The 20,079-nt window shown below is 41.4% G+C and overlaps 1 protein-coding gene and 1 pseudogene across 1 annotated transcript in view; one reads left to right on the top strand and one right to left on the bottom strand.

The window, feature by feature from the left end:
- PLCZ1 (phospholipase C zeta 1) overlaps positions 1–472 on the top strand; it is a 45,280-nt gene extending 44,808 nt beyond the window's left edge. Inside the window, exon 14 of the mRNA XM_043881856.1 lies at positions 330–472. Within this exon, the coding sequence (XP_043737791.1) occupies positions 330–415 (86 nt within the window). The 3' untranslated portion in view covers positions 416–472. The remainder of the gene's footprint in view (positions 1–329) is intronic.
- Positions 473–2,143: 1,671 nt separating this feature from the next.
- LOC122679958 lies at positions 2,144–3,933 on the bottom strand (annotated as a pseudogene).
- Between the last annotated feature and the right edge of the window lie 16,146 nt (positions 3,934–20,079).

Below are 20,079 nucleotides of genomic sequence, written 5' to 3'. Positions count from 1 at the left end.
GAGACTTGACATGACACAGTCAATTTATATCTACCCCAAGTGTGAGATTCAGGAGAATGCAGTGCATTTTTACAGTTAACGTGGTAGCAGTGGAAAATACTCTGGGCATCCCTCTAGCCCAACTCATGGACATGAATTTGAGTAAACTCCAGGAGATAGTGGTGGACACAGGAGCCTGGCATGCTGTATAGTCCATGGGGTTGCAAAGAGTCAGACACGAGTTAGCGACTGAACAACAGACAAAGTATGTTATTTCTCAGGAGCCCTGTGGGGGCCCCTGATGATGAATGTATTTATATTGTGTTAATCAGATGTGATTCCTTTTGCAGGTTACCGTCGTGTTCCTCTGTTTTCCAAACTGGGTGAGAGTCTTGAGCCCGCTTCCCTTTTTATTTATGTTTGGTACATCAGATAGCCACTCATGGTATTTGACATAGCATTAGCTTACACATTGCAATAAAACAGTCTAGAATGAATGTCTAGATATTTTTTTTCTTTTAACGTAAAGAAAAATAATTATTTTGAAGGTCTGAGCAAATTCACTTTTAAATATGCAAACTAGAGCAGTGGAAACAAAACAGAAGCTTCAGCGGGTCCCGGCTCAGTGTGACATCCTTGTCAGCCAATTTCTCTTGCCCCTCTGCTCCTGAGGCTGCTCTTTCAACTTGCTTGTATCATGTGTAATTAGTAGCATTTACAAGTTTCTAAAATATGTCTGAGTGAATAAGATATGTTGGCAAATATTTGGAGGTATAAAAGAAATGTGAAATCTGAGAGTGTTTTAACTTCTAGACACCCACTAGTGCATATTGTAGTGGGAAGGAATTGGATTCCAGGTACTTAGGTGCCCTTTTACATCCTGGAGGGTAATTAGCTCTTACACTCTCAGACTAGTTCTCAGATGCTGTGCACTGGCTTGGTTACCCTGTAATTATAGAGACGTTTTTATGAGTGCATATGATTTTGATTTGCATTCAAACTGCCTTCCAGACTCTGTATCTCTAAAAGTGATCTACTACAGTGGCTTACATGCTCAGATCTCAGAATGAATTTGCATTGTGTCTGAATCTGCTTCTCTGTGGCTCAGCTGGTAAAGAATCTGCCTGCAATGTGGGAGACCTGGGTTTGATCCCTGGGTTGGGAAGATCCCCTGGAGAAGGGAAAGACTACCCACTCCAGTATTCTGGCCTGGAGAATTCCATGGATCATATGGAGTTGCAAAGAGTCGGATGCAACTGAGTGACTTTCACTTCCCTTATGAATCTGCACTAAATGTACACTGAAGTTCATCTCTTGGTCAGATTTGAAATTCCTGTGCTATTTCATCTACTGGGCTTCTCACCATCAGCAGGGTTTTGCTTTACTAAATGTCATATGTAGAAGAATATGGTTCAGTATTAACTGTTTTTCAAAAAACCAAGCATACTAATACTGATTCTACCACATTGTTGCATGGCAATGAGGTAAAATCACCCAGTAAAATTTTTGACAACATAGAGGGTCATTATAAGTATTTGTTGAAATTAAATCTGACTTTATAATTAAAACACCAAAAATGACTCTTTGTTTATGACTGTTAATGCATTATCACTTGATAGCCAGAAAAATACACAAAAAAGTCATCTGCCATGTTTTCCTACTATCATGGTTTAGCCTCAGAACTAAATATTTAAAATAAACATGCCACTGGGAATTGAAATACCCAGCCCGTAAGGAGTCGGGTATCCCAGATTGCTCAGTGTATAATCATCCAGATCCTCCTTCATGGAGGAGTTAAGACCAAGAGACAGTCTTCCCACTGGTCTTCCCCAGTGGCGCGGAACCTGCAGTGCAGGGGACTCCAGAGATGCGGGTTCGATCCTTGGGTTGGGAAGATCCCCTCGAGTAGGAAAGCACTGGGAAAAAACTCCTGGACTGAGGAGCCTGGCAGGCTATAGCCTATGGACTCACAGAAGAATTGGGCACAGCTGAGCATATGGGCACAGTCTTCCCAGGGGGGAAATGAACAGCCAGTTCTCACAGGAATGCTTCTCTTTTGCCAGATTACAAAAGGACTTTATATTTATTTATTTATTTATAATGCTTTTATTTTATGAAAAAGCTAATTTCAAATCTCCCTGAAAACTAAGCCAGATACAAAGTCTTAGTGAAGGAGGCCTGGTGGTTCTGTGTGCAAAAACGTGGCTACTGTCCTCTGGCGTTCCAGCTTTAGGAAAAGCCCTTCAAAGGGCCTCACGTGTGCATGTTTTAGTGACCTGAGCACAGAAGTAGACTCTGGCATCTACTCTCAGATACCCTTCAGCTACCAGAGCATCCCGTCTCTTCAGCAGGTCATTCTTTGGTAAGGAAGTTACTTCCACAGATTCTCCATCTCCTGACTGTGGCTCAGGCCTTACATTTTCATTATCATCTCCACTGAGAGTTATGGTAGAGATGTGCATGGTGCAACTAATTTGACAAACCCAGATCCATACGTATGGCTGAAGAACATGCAGCGTTACCCTTAGAGCCAGTTTTCTGAGCAGCTGCTTCTGGGCTTTCACTGTCATCCATCAGACCCGGGGGAATTCTTGGCAGTAGCCTCCCCTTGGTGGTTGGAACTGCTTCACTAGAATGATGCGTTCCTAACAAAGGGTTCTTTGAGGCTCTGGGGTAACTGCCACCCCCATCACCCGACTATCCTCTGGTTGTATGCTTTGCTGTTTCACAAGTTCTTGTGTGACCAGTAGGATCCCTGTAAGTTGTTTTTTCAAGCATGATCCATTCCAGAAGGATCTTATTTAAATCATTTACTGTTCAACCTAATAGCAAGTGGCCTGTTCCGCCCATTAATGCAAGCTTTTCGCCTTCTCTAAACTCCTAAAGCCTTTTGAAGATTTGTAATTTCATGAGAGTTTAAAGGCTTTCATCAGGTGAGTATTTTAAGAGTTCCTCAATTCTTGAAGCAGAAAGAACTTATTTCTCATTTGTTACCAAAAAGATTTAAAATAAGAAAGAAAAAAGGATCTTTCCTTTTCTCACTTTACTTCAGGTACCACTCAAACTCAGCTCACTAACTTTGAAGACAAAATCTTTCTTTAACATCCCACACTACATTAGAAATGCAATTTTGAAAGGAAACATTATTTTATTTCCCTTCCAGTAATCTTGGAATGTCTTTAGGCATGTTTGTTTTCATTTTATGTGCATTATTTATCATTTACATTACCCTTTAAATTAAACTGGTACCATTATTGTTATTATTACTATTATTATTTTCTCACAAGATCTTTTAACAGATACTACCCATAGAAACTCCACTGCCAGGGATGTTCTCACATTAGAGAAGATTGGGAATGGTGTGAAAAGCCAGCTTTGACTTATTTCTAAGCCTAATTCACTTGTAGAAAAATAATAGTGTTGGTGAGGGAAAGGAAACAGAAGAAACAACTAAAATGAACTCTAGGCTGTGCTAACGGAAGATCTTTTAGCTTTTAAACTCTAGTTTAAATGTCACTTCCTCAGGGTGGCCATCCATGACCTCCCAGATTAGGTTACATTCCTTGGTTTATGTCTCTACGCAACTGAGTAAAGTAACAGCTAGGAAGAGACTTCGCGCTGTCAGGGAGGCCTTGGTGTTGCTAGGAGCTGGCCTGACACTCACAGTCAGGCTACGGTGTTCGTTTGCTGAACGTGAACAATTTCACATCAACACCCAACAGGGCCACTGTGTGACCACGATGAATAAGGAGAAAAACAAGATCAGTCTGTAAGTCTGTAACCATGATGGAGCACCTGACAGAAGCATGAATATTGTCCAAACACAAAAGTGCCAAACACTCCTGGGGAAACGTAAATGACTCTTGGATTCTTCACCTACCTCCTTGAACCTTCTCTCAAATCATTGAACACAAGCCTGAATCCAATAGTAAGTCCTTTGCCGAGACACTCCATGGCTCGTCATTTGTGTATCTCCCTCGTTGCAATGAGGAGTCAACCCACTGTGTGTATTTCTGGTGGTCTTTGCCTGGAGGCCATTAATGTAAACCCGGACTCTTCCTTTTGTTACTCTCATTACCTTGCAGTGATCAGCGACAGGAAAGTTTTGTTATATCATTAATTTTGACCTTTATTTTTTACCCCTTGCTTCTGGTTGTTTATAACTTCAAATAGAAAACATGCAGATCACAGTCTAGACTTACCTTGACTTTTATTTGGGAGATGGTGGCCACTGGAGGCCACTGATGCTGGTTGCTCTTAAGTTGCCCTATTTTTGAAAGAAGTGTGGAAGAACTGCCTAGAGCTGTAAAAAGGAGGTCTTTATTTAAATTTTGGGTAGGAAGCTCATGTTGTGGATTAGGATCGGGAAAATGGAATCACTTACTTTTAGTGAAGCCCTTCTGGGCTTGAACAATGAACATTTTATTGAGAGACTATGTGAATTGGATTCTATTTTCAAGAGTTATTGAAAGTCCTTGTTTTTTGGTAGCGTCTAAACATTTGCTGAATTACATTTCTTTCAAGGTAACAACCCTCTGGAAATATTTATACCAACAAAGCTTTCTTGTGATGCATTATGGATTCTTAGGCCATAAAGTTTGAGTCCCCTGTAGTATTTGGAGGTAAGTTATTTTTACCAGCCACTAGAAATTTCCATTTAAAACGTTAAAGTGGAATTTGAGCTTATGAGAGATTGGTCTTCTGTGTGTCTTGCATTCTTATGCATCAGCTGAGCACACGGTAGTGGTGGGAATGGTGGTGGGAGTTGGTGTTAAATTCCTTAAAGAGCTACACATTTGCAGGGACCAGTGCTCTCTGTCTACTTTCCATTCCATTTATATACAATTTAACCTTTAAAAAAATTATTTATTTATTTGACTGTGCCAGGTCTTAGTTGTGGCATGTGGGAACTAGTTTCCTGACCAGGTATTAAACCTGGGGCCCCTGCATTGAGAGGGCAGCATCTTAGCCACTAAACCAGTAGGAAACACCCTACAATTTAACTTTCACACTTGGTGTCACTAATCCTATTATTCACCCAGGATAATCCCTTTTCTAATGTGATAGTTACATCTCTGTGGTATTAGCAGTGCCTAAGATGTATCTCCAGTAGCATATTGGGCACCTACCAAACTGGGGAGTTCCTCTTTCAGTATCCTATCATTTTGCCTAAATCAAATCCCTTATGACTATGCAGTGAAAGTGAGAAATAGATTTAAGGGACTAGATCTGATAGACAGAGTGCCTGATGAACTATGGACAGAGGTTCATGACACTCTACAAGAGACAGGGATCAAGACCATCCCCCTGGAGAAGAAATGCAAAAAGGCAAAATGGTTGTCTGAGGAGGCCTTACAAATAGCTGTGAAAAGAAGCATCCCCATGGAGAAGAAATGCAAAAGGCAAAATGGTTGTCTGAGGAGGCCTTTCAAATAGCTGTGAAAAGAAGAGAAGCTAAAAGCAAAGGAGAAAGGGAAAGATACTCCCATTGGAATGCAGAGTTCCAAACAATAGCAAGGAGAGATAAGAAAGCCTTTCCTCAGCGATCAATGCAAAGAAATAGAGGAAAACAACAGAATGGGAAAGACTAGAGATCTCTTCAAGAAAATTAGAGATACCAAGGGAACATTTCATGCAAAGATGAGTTTGATAAAGGACAGAAATGATATGGACCTAACAGAAGCAGAAGATATTAAGAAGAGGTGGCAAGAACACAGAAGAACTGTACAAAAAAGATCTTCATGACCCAGTTAATCATGATGGTGTGATCACTCACCTAGAGCCAGACATCCTGGAATGTGAAGTCAAGTGGGCCTTAGAAAGCATCACTACGAACAAAGCTAGTGGTGGTGATGGAATTCCAGTTGAGCTGTTTCAAATCCTGAAAGATGATGCTGTGAAAGTGCTGCACTCAATATGACAGCAAATTTGGAAACTTCAGCAGTGGCCACAGGACTGGGAAAGGTCAGTTTTCATTCCTATCCCTAAGAAAGGCAATCCCAAAGAATGCTCAAACTACTGCACAATTGCACTCATCTCACACGCTAGTAAAGTAATGCTCAAAATTCTCTAAGCCAGGCTTCAGTAATACGTGAACTGTGAACTTCAGATATTCAAGCTGGTTTTAGGAAAGGCAGAGGAACCAGAGATCAAATTGCCAACATCCACTAGATCATCGAAAAAGCAAGAGAGTTCCAGAAAAACATCTATTTCTGCTTTATTGACTATGCCAAAGCCTTTGACTGTGTAGATCACAATAAACTGTGGAAATTTCTGAAAGAGATGGGAATACCAGACCACCTGACCTGCCTCCTGAGAAACCTATATGCAGATCAGGAAGCAACAGTTAGAACTGGACATGGAACAACAGACTGGTTCCAAATAGGAAAAGGAGTACATCAAGGCTGTATATTGTCACCCTGCTTATTTAACTTATATGCAGAGTACATCATGAGAAACGCTGGGCTGGAAGAAGCACAAGCTGGAATCAAGATTGCTGGGAGAAATATCAATAACCTCAGATATGCAGATGACACCACCCTTATGGCAGAATGTGAAGAGGAACTAAAGAGCCTCTTGATGAAAGTGAAAGAGGAAAGTGAAAAAGTTGGCTTAAAGCTCAGTGTTCAGAAAACTAAGATCATGGCATCTGGTCCCATCGCTTCACGGCAAATAGATGGGGAAACTGTGGAAACAGTGTCAGACTTTATTTTTTTGGGGCTCCCGAATCATTGCAGATGGTGATTGCAGCCATGAAATTAAAAGATGCTTACTGCTTGGAAGGAAAGTTATGACCAACCTAGATAGCATATTAAAAAGCAGAGACTTCACTCTGTGAAGTAAGCCAGAAAGATAAAGACCAATACAGTATACTAACACATATATATGGAATTTAGAAAGATGGTAACGATAACCCTATATGCAAAACAGAAAAAGAGACACTGATGTACAGAACAGACTTTTGGACTTTGTGGGAGAAGGCAAGGGTGGGATGTTTCGAGAGAACAGCATCGAAACATGTATATTATCTAGGGTGAAACAGATCACCAGCCCAGGCTGGATGCATGAGACAAGTGCTCGGGCCTGGTGCACTGGGAAGACCCAGAGGGATCGGGTGGAGAGGGAGGTGGGAGGGGGGATCGGGATGGGGAACACATGTAAATCCATGACTGATTCATGTCAATGTATGGCAAAAACCACTACAATATTGTAAAGTAATTAGCCTCCAACTAATAAAAATAAATGGAAAAAAAATTAAAAAAAAACCAGAGACATTACTTTGCCAACAAAGGTCCATCTAGTCAAGGCTATGGTTTTTCCAATGGTAATGTATGGATGTGAGAGTTGGATTGTGAAAAAAGCTAAGCACTGAAAAATTGATGCTTTTGAACTGTGGTGTTGGAGAAGACTCTTGAGAGTCCCTTGGACTGCCAGGAGATCCAACCAGTCCATCCTAAAGGAGATCAGTACTGGGTGTTCATAGGAAGGACTGATGCTGAAGCTGAAACTCCAATAGTTTGGCCACCTCATGCGAAGAGTTGACTCATTGGAAAAGACCCTGATGCTGGGAGGGATTGAGGGCAGGAGGAGAAGGGGACAACAGGGGATGAGATAGTTGGATGGCCATCACTGACTCGATGGACATGAGTTTGAGTAAACTCCAGGAGTTGGTGATGGACAGGGAGGCCTGACGTGCTGCCATTCATGGAGTCGCAAAGAGTCGGACACAACTGAGCAACTGAACTGAACTGAACTGAAGATGTATCTGATATTGAATAGAAATTAGAGACTTCCCTGGTGGTCTAGTGATTAGGACTCCCTGCCTTCACTGCCAAGGGCCTGGGTTCAATCCTGCGTCAGAACTAAAATCCCACAAGCCATGTGATGCAGCCTAAATGAATAAATACAGAAACAAATAAACAAACAGGAAATAACCTAAATTCTTGCAACAATCTTAAATTTTGTTGTTAACAAAACATGTTCAGAAACATTGAATTGCCTAAGGTCTATAGTGAATGACAGAACCACAGTAATTGATGCAAAGCAATCTGGAAAAAAGTTGTTAAGTCATACAGTATACAAAAATTAGCTCAAGTGGATATCAGACTTAAGATAGTTTTTTTTTTTACCAGTTTATTTGCTGTTTTTTTTTGTGGAGAAATGGACCTTTGGGGTTTCCTATTCCATCACTTTTGCTGATGTCATTCTTCACCAGTAGTATTAACATACTCAATTAGTATAATAATTTTATTACAAGTTAATGAACCACTATTGGCATTAAGACATTATTGTTAACAGAAGTCCATATTTTATTCAAATTTCCTTAGTTTTTTACCTAACATGACTTTTCTGTTTCTGAGTCGCATCTGCGATTCACATTTTATTTACTAGTCATATTTTCTGAGACTCCTCTCTGTTGTGACAGATTCTCAGACAGTCTTCTGTTTGTAATGAATTGACTGTTTCGAGAATGACTGGTCATGTATGTGGTAGAATGTGTGTCAAGGGTTTGAATAATGCTTTTCTCATGATTAGATGGAGGCTACACTTTTTGGAAGAAAGACCTCAGAAGTAAAGTGCCTCTTTCATAAAATCTTATCAAAGGTACTTTCTCTCCACATGACTTTTCACTGTTGATATTGACCTTTATTACCTGATTGAAGTAGAGTTCGTCAGGTTCTTCTCTCTGTAAAGTTCTGTTTCCCCTGCTTTTCATACCGTAGTCTTTGGAAGGAAGTCACTCTGTGCAGCCCACAGCTAAAGAGTGGGCAGTTAGTTATGTTTCACTTTCTAGAAGGCAAACTATCTACATACATTGTTTGGAATTCTTCTATGTGGGAGATTCATTTTCCCTCCTCCCCCATTTATTTATTTGTTCAGTCATTTATATCAGTATGGGCTAATGGTGTTGTCATTATTCAGTCACTAAGTCATGTCCAACTCTTTGCAATTCCATGGACTGTGGCACCCCAGGCCTCCCTGTCCCTCACTACCTCTTGGAGTTTGCCCAAGTTGATGCCCATTGAGTCGGTGATGCCATTCAACCATCTTATCCTCTGCTGCCCCCTTCTTCTTTCGCCTTCATTGTCTCAGGGTCTTTTCCAATGAGTTGGCTCTTTGTATCAGGTGGCCAAAGTATTGGAGCTTCCACTTCAGCATCAGTCCTTCCAATGAGTATTCAGTGTTGATTTCCTTTAGGATTGGCTGGTTTGATCTCCTTGTAGTCCAAGGGTCTCTCAAGAGTCTTCTCTAGCACCACAGTTAGAAGACATCAATTCTTTGGTGGCTCAGCCTTCCTTATGGTCCAGCTCTCACACCCATACATGACTACTGGAAAGACCGTAGCTTTGACTATATGGACCTTCATCAGTAAAGTTATGTCTCTGCTTTTTAATATGCTGTCTAGGGTTGTCATAGCTTTGTCATTGTATGGGCTCACTGATAACTATTTTATACTTTGAATTATAATCTAATACTACTTGCCCAACTTGGTCTAGTTTTGATCAACGAGAGCCCTTCACTTGGCATCTGTGTCCTAGGAAATATTTTTCACCTCCATCGTTTCATTTGTTTTACCTGGGGGATCACTGGTAGCAGACTCCTTACCTGAAGTTGCAATAGATATATGTGAACAGTAAGAGTCTGATGATAATTAATATTTTTGCCATCGGACCTTCAAAACACTTCCATATCTCATTTTTAAAACTTCTCGTCTCGAGTAGTATTTTTGTCAGTAAAGTCTTTTTTCTTTTTTTTAAGATTTCTTTTTTGATATGGACCATCTTTAAGATCTTTATTGAATTTGTGTCAATATTGCTTTTGTTTTATGTTTTTGGTTTTTTGACCTAGAGGCATCTGGGATCTTACCTCTCCAACTAGAGATCAAATCCATACCCCCTACATTGGATGGCAAAGTCTTAACCACTATCCCTAAAGTTCTTTTTCTGATGACATGAGGAAAACTTTTGGTATTTTCCCTCTCTTATTGTTTTCATATTCTTTTCAGATAGTTTGAGCTGGATTTATAACTTTTTTTTTTTTTACTTCATCTTTTGGTCTCTATTTCTGTAGTTTGTATAAGAATAACAGTGTTTCCTGGACCTGAGTGCTATATTTAGTTTTCCTATCCCTTTGCTCTGTGGCCTAGGCATTTGTTTTTCTTTCTACTCTCAAAGTTTTGTCTAGAGAGAGATGAAGTCAGTGAGTTCCATGTTTGTTCCACATCCCTTGTTCACATGAGTCTTGACCATCTTGATCCCCTGGAGTAGGTTGTGTTTTCATTGTTTAGTTGCAAGTCATGTCTGACTCTTTTGTGACCCCATTGATTATAGCCCACCAGGCTCCTCTGTCCATGGAATTCTACAGGCAAGGATACTGGAGTGGGTTGCCATTTCCTTCTCCAGGCCATCTTCCTGACCCAGGGATCAAACCCTTGTCTCCTGCACTGGCAGGCGATTCTTTACCACTGAGCCACCCAGGAAGTGGTTAGTCTCACCTAAACTGTTCCTTTCAGACCAACATCTGCTCCAGAGCAAGTCTTGACCTGTAAGTAAGCGTCCTGTCTGGTTTCCCTTCAGTACTTCCCTTAGAGTACCGGTTCTAGAGATTTTCCAAATATGTTCCCCTAGGCCCTCTTGCCAATAATTCTTTTCCTTTGAAAGTCACATAATAATTCTTGGAATCCTTTACACCTGTCTTCCTGGGTTTCCCTCTCAAATATGACCAGATTTGCTTATCACTTAATTACTCTGTCTCAGTTTTTGAGGGATGGTTTCCCAGTTGTTCTTACAAAATGCTGCTGCTTTATGGGAAATCTTTTTTAGAGTTTTTCTAATTTTAGCTCTCTTTAGGATGTCATGATAGCTGCTCTCCAAGACCTTTCCTCTTTTTATCTGATTGACTTTTTTTAGGTACTGTTCCTCCTTACTGAACCAGTAACAACTGAAATATATTGCCCTTTTCTGTTACTTTTTCAAGAGAAACTGGATTTGAATCACTTTTTTCACTTTGTAGTTCTCTCTCCTGGCTCTCAGCGTCTCATTTCCCCTTCATATCTGCCCAGTTTATGTTTTTAAGACCCCAGTATTTCTTTCAAGGAAATATCATTCTCATTACTACTCTGTTTGATGCCTTCTATTTTATTTTCCTTTTTCTACTACCTTTGTTCTGATGGTAAGAAATTCCAGTTCCTTCTTGATTCCTGGGGTAAATCAGAATTTTAGAGCCAGAGGCTAACAGGCACAGACTTTTAAATTGCGTTTTCAGTTTTGGGGCATTTAATAATCTCAGTCAGTTATTTTTTGACCTCAGCTTAGGAAGAGGGCATATTATCTTTATGAAATGAATACCCATTCTTTTTGATTTAAATGTTAATAAAATCTACTTCCCTTCTGTGATTGGAGGCATGGTTGGAATCTCTGAACTCTAATAATTACAGTTTCTTTAATTATCAAATGCAGTACCTGCTTGAGACTGTGTTGTTTCAGTGACTGAAGACTGTGGACATGACACACGAATTCAGGTTTGGTCTCGTCTCTTCCACAGCTGTTATCCTAAAGTCACTTCAAAATAACACACACATGCGCACGCACACACACACACACACACACACACACACACACACACACAAAAGAACTCAGTTTGGGGAAGTTGGTACAGTAGGCAAACATATCTGTCTCTGGAGCTAAGAATTTTAAGCTCTAACTTTACTAGAGCTTGTAGCACACTTTAAATTCAGCTAATGTTCAAATTTCTGGCCTAGTTATTTTGAGATATGGCTGAGAAATCCATTAAAGAAAGCAGCTGATGTTCTTTTATCACCTAATGCTTAAAAAGCTTAAGAAAATTTTAAAAGGCTTATCTTTCTCTTATAGTCTGTTTTGTTCTAAAGACTAAATCTTACATGGTCTGTACTCATTAATGCCTAAAGGTTTAATGCTACATCCCTTTAATGATAAAAACCAGTCATTTGGTGCAATCTAAGCCATTACAAACTACCAAGGTTAATAAATCCACATGGCCCGTGCTTACCAAAGCCTAAAGTCCAAGCAGTGTCTCTTGGTCCACTGAAACTTGTGTTGATGCTGTATTCACGCCAACATTTAAAAAATTTTTTTCAAATTTAATTTTGGCTGTGTTGGGTCTTCATTCTTGTGTTGGCTTTTCTCTAGTTGCAGTGGGCAGGGGCTACAGTTCATTATAGTGCATGGGCTTCTCACTGCAGTGGCTTCTCTTGTTGCCCAGCACAGGCTCTAGGGCTCATGGGTTTCAGTAGTTTCAGCATGCAAGTTTTAGTAGTTGTGGCTCCTGGGCTTTAAAGCACAGGTTCAGCAGTTGTGGTACATGGGCTTAGTTGATCTGCAGCATGTGGGATCTTTCCAGACCAAAGATCAAACCTATGTCTCCTGCATTGGCAGGTGGATTCTCCACCACTGAGCCAACAGGGAAGCCCTCCAATATATATATATATATTTTTTTTTTGAAGAAAAAGTGTTAGGTTTAATATGTTTATCTAAATTATATTGAGAACATTCTGGATCCTGTGCTAAGAAATAAAGTATATCTTAATTTCTGACTCTTGTGTTAACAATATGAGGGTTAAGGTTGCTGGGCAGTTTAGTTGCTGGAATTTCTCTGATGTATTAAATTGTCACTTTGGGCCTTGATAATATGTCAATCATCTATGGTTTTTCCAGTGGTCATGTATGGATGTGGGAACTGGACTGTGAAGAAAGCTGAGCACCGAAGAATTGATGCTTTTGAACTGTGGTGTTGAAGACTCTTGAGAGTCCCTTGGACTGCCAGGAGATCCAACCAGTTCATCCTAGAGCAGATAAGTCCTGGGTGTTCATTGGAAGGACTGATGCTGAAGCTGAAACTCCAATACTTTGGCCACCTTATGTGAAGAGTTGACTCATTGGAAAAGACCCTGATGCTGGGAGGGGTTGGGGGCAGGAGGAGAAGGGAATGATAGAGGATGAGATGGCTGGATGGCATCACCGACTCGATGGACATGAATTTGAGTAAACTCTGGGAGTTGATGATGGGACAGGGAGGGCTGGCATGCTGTGATTCATGGGATTGCAAAGAGTCGGACATGACTGAGCGACTGAACTGATTGACTGACTGAATATGTCAGTCATGGTAGCTCTTCAATAATCCATTTCTTTTTGGGAATCAAGTCCTGATCTTGAGCTGTATTTGCTAGAAATGAGTCTGTTGCCATAACCGCTTAATTGTTTGATATCAGTAGCCATGTCATATCTGTGATCCTCAGTTTCTTTTAGCCTGCTTGTTTTGAGATGTCTTAGTTTTCTGTGGAAGTTTCTCAGGGGTTTTGAAGATGACAATGGAGGGGTCAGGGTTCATGGGATGGGCAGTCGTCCAGTGCTGCCAGTCCCTCACATCCAGGTAACTTAAAAATCTGCCCCTCCCTGTAAACAGTGTGTATGTATACATTACATTCAAGTGTGTATGTATATATTACATTCAAGAATTCATTTGAGTGGAAAGTTTGAGCTATTAGACATTTGAATATTATTAATTTCTAAAACTATAATAATCTCTCCCTTCCCCATCTCATTGGACTTCCCTGATAGCTCAGCTGGTAAAGAATCCGCCTGCAATTCAGGAGACCCCAGTTCAATTCCTGGGTCAGGAAAATTCACTGGAGAAGGGATAGGCTACCCACGACAGTATTCTTGGGCTTCCCTTTTGAATCAGCTGATAAAGAATCCCCCTGCAATGTGTGAGACCTGGGTTTGACCCCTGGGTTGGAAAGATGCCCTGGAGAATGGAAAGGCTACCCACTGCAGTATTCTGGCCTAGAGAATTCCATGGGCTGTATAGCCCATGAGGTCACCTGTAAAACATGATATGAATGAGAGTTATGACTAGGAGCCTTGTTTTTCTCATTCACTGGTGTGTCATTCAGTCATTTGTTCAGACATTTAATTTATAAAGACTTTCTAAGCATCTACTACATGCCAGGTTTTGTAGGGGTTAGTACAGCAAAACAAATGAAGACTCAATGTTAGATTCATTTGTTAGAGCTGCCATAAAAAATGACACCAACTTGGTGACTTAAACAACAGAAATGTTTGTCTCACACTTCTGGGAGATAGAAGCCTGAAACTAAGGGGTTGGCAGGGTTGGTTCCTTCTGACAATCTGTTCCACGAAAGTCTCCTAGCTCAGGTAGTTTGTTGGTATTCCTTGGCTTATATGTGCATCACTCCAACCTCTATTTCATGTTTTCATATGGTGTTCTCTCTGGTTGCGGGTCCCTGTCCAGATTTCCTCCTTTTATAAGGACGCCAGTCTTATTGGATTACAGGCCCACCTACTCTAGGATGACCTCTTCTTAGCTAGTTACATCTGCAGTGATGCCATTTCCAAATAAAGTTGCATTTTGAGGTTACTGGTGGTTACTGTGCTTTGTTGTGCTCAGTTGTGTCCAACTCTTCTGTGACCCCGTGGACTGTAACCCTCCAGGCTCCTCTGTCCATGGGATTTCTCAGGCAAGAATACTGGAGTGGTTGCCATTTCCTTCTCCAAGAGATCTTTCCAAACCAGGGATCAAACCCACATTTCCTGCATTGGCAGGCAGGTTCTATATCATTAAGCTACCTGGGAAGCCCTTCTGGTGGTTCAGTTCAGTTCAGCTCAGTCGCTCAGTCGTGTCCGACTCTTTGCGATCCCATGAATCACAGCATGCCAGCCCTCCCTGTCCATCACCAACTCCCAGAGTTTACACAAACTCATGTCCATCGAGTCGGTGATGCCATCCAGCCATTTCATCCTCTATCATTCCCTTCTCCTCCTGCCCCCAACCCCTCCCAGCATCAGGGTCTTTTCCAATGAGTCAACTCTTCACATAAGGTGGCCAAAGTATTGGAGTTTCAGCTTCAGCATCAGTCCTTCCAATGAACACCCAGGACTGACCTCCTTTAGGATGAACTGGTTGGATCTCCTGGCAGTCCAAGGGACTCTCAAGAGTCTTCTCCAACACCACAGTCCAAAAGCATCAATTCTTCTGTGCTCAGCTTTCTTCACAGTCCAACTCTCACATTCATACACGACCACTGGAAAAACCATAGCCTTGACTAGACAGACCTTTGTTGGCAAAGTAATGTCTCTGCTTTTTAATATGCTATCTAGGTTGGTCATAACTTTCTTTCCAAGGAGTAAGCATCTTTTAATTTCATGGCTGTAATCACCATCTGCAGTGATTTTGGAGCCCCAAAAAATAGTCTGACACTGTTTCCACTGTTTCCCCTATCTATTTTTCATGAAGTGATGGGACCAGATGCCATGATCTTAGTTTTCTGAATGTTGAGCTTTAAGCCAACTTTTTCACTCTCCTCTTTCACTTTCATCAAGAGGCTCTTTAGTTCCTCTTCACTTTCTGCCATAAGGGTGGTGTCATTCTGGTAGTTAGGGCTTATCAATTTTGAGGGGACACAATTCAGTCCATAAATTTTACATAACATCTATCTGAATATAAAAGTTATAAATAAAGCCAAGAAGTCATTAAGTACCACATGCCTTGTTCTCCTTTATAAACACCTGAAAAGACAGCTCTTAATTGAGAATTCCTGGATGTCTTAGAGATCTGTGTTGGATTATGGTGACCTGAAAAGGACTGGCTCCTCTCTTGGAACTGGCTCTCCTTCTGTACGTCCTGCTTTTGCCTCCCGGCTCCCTTCTGTACTATCAGTGGCCTCATGCACTTTTGTGGACACTCCAGCTGGTACATTTAAGCTGCATCCATATACACTGTAAGCAGCCTGCCCTTGGCCACCACTGGAGCCTAGCCATCCTGATGTGGTGTCTGACTTTAGGTGAATGGACCCTTAGAAGGCCTGCAAAGGCTGTTTGGGCAGGGAATTCTGGAGTCATGTGTACCTAGAATTTGGTCTAGAATGAGGCTTGTGGGTATAGGTGAGTCATATACCTCACCATAGGTATATGGTGAGGGCACCAGGGCAAGGATTCTTCTTGCCTGGGTCTATAGCTGTACTGTCAGTGAACAAGACTTCTTGAGAGTCTTGTGTTTTAGTGAAAAGATACAAAACATAAATAGTAAACAAAATAAATAAGTAAATTGTATAGAATGTTCAAAGATGATAAGGATATAAGAAAAAAAGTAGAGCCGAGTGGGAAAGATCTGGTGTGTATTTGAGGACAGAGCAGGTTTCAGTATGACACAGGCAGGTCGAGATGGAAACATATGACCAAGACTTGAAAGAGGTGAGAGAACAGGTAGGTGGATATATGGGACAAAAACACATTTTGGAGGAAAGGAGCTGCATGATAAATATTCCAGGGAAGAAGCATATGCCTAGAACACTCAGGGAATGGAAAGGAGGCCAGTGTTTCTTGAGTGTGTTGAGCATAGGAGGATGTAATGGGAGTTAAAATCAGAGAGATGACCAATGGGAGGTCAGATCACATCAGCCTTTTGAGGTTATTTTGAAGGTTTGTGCTTTCACTCTGAGATTAGAAGGCTCTGCAGAGTTTTGAGCAGAATGACAGGATGGCTCCAATTGCTGTGTTGAGAATACACTGTAAGGACTTCCCTGTAGCTCAAACAGTAGAGAATCAGCTTGCAACACAGGAGACCAGGGTTTGATTCCTGGGTTGGGAAGATCCTCTGGAGAGGATCCTCTGGAATCCTCATTCTGCCTGGAGAATCCCAAGGACAGAAGATCCTGGCAGGCTACAGTCTGTGGGGTCGCAAAGAGTCTGACAAGGCTGAGCGACTAGAACTATTACTATTACTATAAGGGCGGGCAGGGTAAACACAGAAACTAAGGAGACAGTTTAGAAGAAGGCAATTGTAGTAATTTGGGACAAAGTTGATAGGATTGCCTTGAACAGGAGAGGAAACAGATGGAGAGGGGTAAGCGGTTGGATCTGGGAAACGTTGACTATTACTTTGTGTGTCCATTCCTCCTATTCATCTTGTTGTGATTCCTTCTTCTTATCTCCAGTTGTTGAAATTTTCTACTAGTCTTCAGATTGTTCTCATTTACAGTTACTCTGTTGTTGTTCAGTAGCTAAATTGTATCCTACATGGACTGTAGCATGCCAGGCTCCTCTGTCCTCCACTGTTGCCCAGAGTTTGTGCAAATTCATGTCCATTGAGTGGCTGTCTTTACAAATAGCTGAGTTGCTTTGTAATTGGTTGTTATTTTGGTGTGCCTGTGGGAGGAAGTGAATTCAGAGTCTTCCTACTCCACCATCCTTGCCATTCTTTGGGCTGGAGTTGTAAAACTGGGAATACATAAGAGATGAGAGTTCAATTCCTGGGTTGGGAAGAGCCCCTGGAGGAGGATGTGGCAACCCACTCCAGTATTCTTACCTAGAGAATCCTATGGACAGAGGATTCCTATGGACAGTGGGCTACAGTTCATGGGTCACAAAGAGTCAGACATGACTGAAGCAACTTAGCATGCATGTAGCATATGACATTTAAGGCCATCAGGATAGATGAGATCACTAGGGAGTGGAAGTTGATGGAGAAGAGGACCAAGGACTGGGCCCTGGACACTTTAACATTGGAGACTATGGAGATGCTCCTGCATGGAAGACCGAGAAGGAGGGACCAATGTTATAGAAGGAAAGCACAAGGGGGTGTTGTGTTCTGGAAGCCAGAGGAAGAGCTTTGAGAAAGAGGGTTATTGCCTGTGTATTTCAATGCTGCCAATAGGTAATTTTGGATCAGGGTTGGAAACTGACCTTTGCATTTAGCTATGTGGAGGTCAATAGGTACCATGACAAAAGCAGTTTTGTTGAAGTGTTTGGGACAAACATCTCCTTGGAATGGTCAGAGAAAATGAGAAGAGAAAAATTGGAGGCAGAGATTAAAGACAACCACTTTGAAGAGTTCTGCTGCAGAAAAGAGCCAGTCAATTAGATGCGTATTTGGAAGGAAGACAGAAGTGCTGAGATATTTTTTTTAAGAATGGTTGTTCCATCATGTGACCATGTATGTTGAAGAGCATTATCTAGAAGAGAATAAAGAAATGATGCTTTTGCATAGAGGAGAATTCCAGTACTGTTTGTGAGTAGGTAAGAGGTGGTTGTTGTTCAGTTGCTCAGTCATGTCCAACTCTTTGTGACCCCATGGACTACAGCACGCCAGGCTTCCCTGTCCTCCATCATCTCCCAGCGTGCTCAGACTCATGTCCATTGAGTCAGTGATGCCATCCAATCATCTTGTGCTCTGTCATCCCCTTCTCCTCCTGCCTTCTATCTTTCCTAGCATTAGAGTCTTTTTCAATGAGTTGACTCTTTGCATCAGGTGGCCAATGTATTGGAGCTTCAGCTTCAGCATCAGTCTTCCAATGAATATTCAAGGTTGATTCCTTTAGGACTGACTGGTTTGGTCTCCTTGCAGTCCAAGGGACTCTCAAGAGTCTCTTTTAATACCACAGTTCAAAAGCATCAGTTCTTTGGTGCTCAGCCTTCTTTATAGTCTCTCATCCTCACATCCCTCTCACATCCATACATGACTACTGGAAAAACCGTAGCTTTGACTAGATAGACTTTTGTTGGCAAAGTAATGTCTTTGCTATTTAATACACTGTCTAGGTTTTTCATAGCTTTTCTTCCAAGGAGCCAGCATCTTTTAATTTCATGGCTGTAGTCACTGTCCACAGTGTTTTTGGAGCCTAAGAAAACAAAGTCTTTCACTGTTTCCAGTGTTTCCCCGTCTATATGCCATGAAGTGGTAGGACGAGATGCCATGATCTTTGTTTTTAAATGTTGAATTTTAGGCCAGCTTTTTCACTTTTTCACTCTCCTCTTCTACCTTTGTCAAGAGGCTCTTTGGTTCCTTTTCACTTTCTGCCATTAGGATGGTGTTATCTGCATATCTGAGGTTATTGATGTTTCTCCCAGCAATCTTGATTCCAGCTTGTGATTTGTCCAGCCCAACATTTCACATGATGTACTCTGCATATAAGTTAAATAAGTAGGGTGACAATAAACAGCTTTGACGTATTCCTGCCCAATTTGGAACTAATGTGTTGTTCCAGGTTTGGTCCTAACTGTTGTTTCTTGACCTGCATACAGGTTTCTCAGGAGGCAGATAAGGTAGTCTGGTATTCCCATCTTTTTAAGAATTTTTTACAGTTTGTTGTGATCCACACAGTCAATGGCTTTAGCATAGTCAATGAAACAGAAGTAGATGTCTTTCTGGAATTCTGTTGCTTTTTCTATGATCCAAGGGCTTCCCAGGTGGCACTATTGGTAAAGAACCACTTGTCAATACATGAGCTAAGGGGGTCTGGAGTCAAATGTACAAACTGAGAGACTGGTTTTGGGTAGGAGCTGGGGTCATTTTTCTATGATAATAAGTAGAAAGGTAGAACGTACACTGTGCTGAGTAGGTAGATGCGCTAGTGGACTGATTCCAGTTTCTAAGTGAAGTAGGAAACACAGTCATCAACTGAGAGTGAGGATTATGGTAGAGGGTTCTGGGGTTTTATCAGAGAGAAGGATATGGAATCAGTCTATTAGAAAAGTAGAGGGAATAGACCTGAAACACACAGTCACTGCCCAGAGCATTACGGCTGACTTGACTTACGTGATCACCTGTTCAGAGCAAAACCATATCAGCCCACACTAGGCACACATATATTTTCTATGAATAAATGTACAGTCTTTTACATGTTTATGCCGATGACTGTATAAAAAGAGCTTAAATTGCTTTTTTAATACACACACAGGAGAACACTGAGTAAAGCAAGGATTTTAATAATTGGCGGGAATTTTTTAAAAGCAATTTAATTCTCTTAAAAAATATGATAAAGTGCCTTGATTTGTACCTTGATTTGCAGGTGGAAATCTGCAGGATTTTTAAAAAATTACTTTATGGCTGCACTGGGTCTTTGTTGCTGTGTAAGGGCTTTCTCTGAAATTTGCAGTAAGCGGGGGCTACTCTCTGGTGGTGGTGCATGGGCTTCTTATTGAGATGGCTTCTCTTGTTGTGGAGCACAGCTCTAGGGCTCCCAGGCTCCCTAGTAAGGCACTAGGGTTTAGCTTCCCTGTGGCATGTGGGATGTTCGTTCCCTGACCAGGGATCAAACCCGTG

This window comes from Cervus elaphus, chromosome 22 (genome assembly GCF_910594005.1).
Source record: "Cervus elaphus chromosome 22, mCerEla1.1, whole genome shotgun sequence".
Classification (NCBI taxonomy): Eukaryota; Metazoa; Chordata; class Mammalia; order Artiodactyla; family Cervidae; genus Cervus; species Cervus elaphus.
This window is presented reverse-complemented; position numbering and strand designations above follow the sequence as displayed.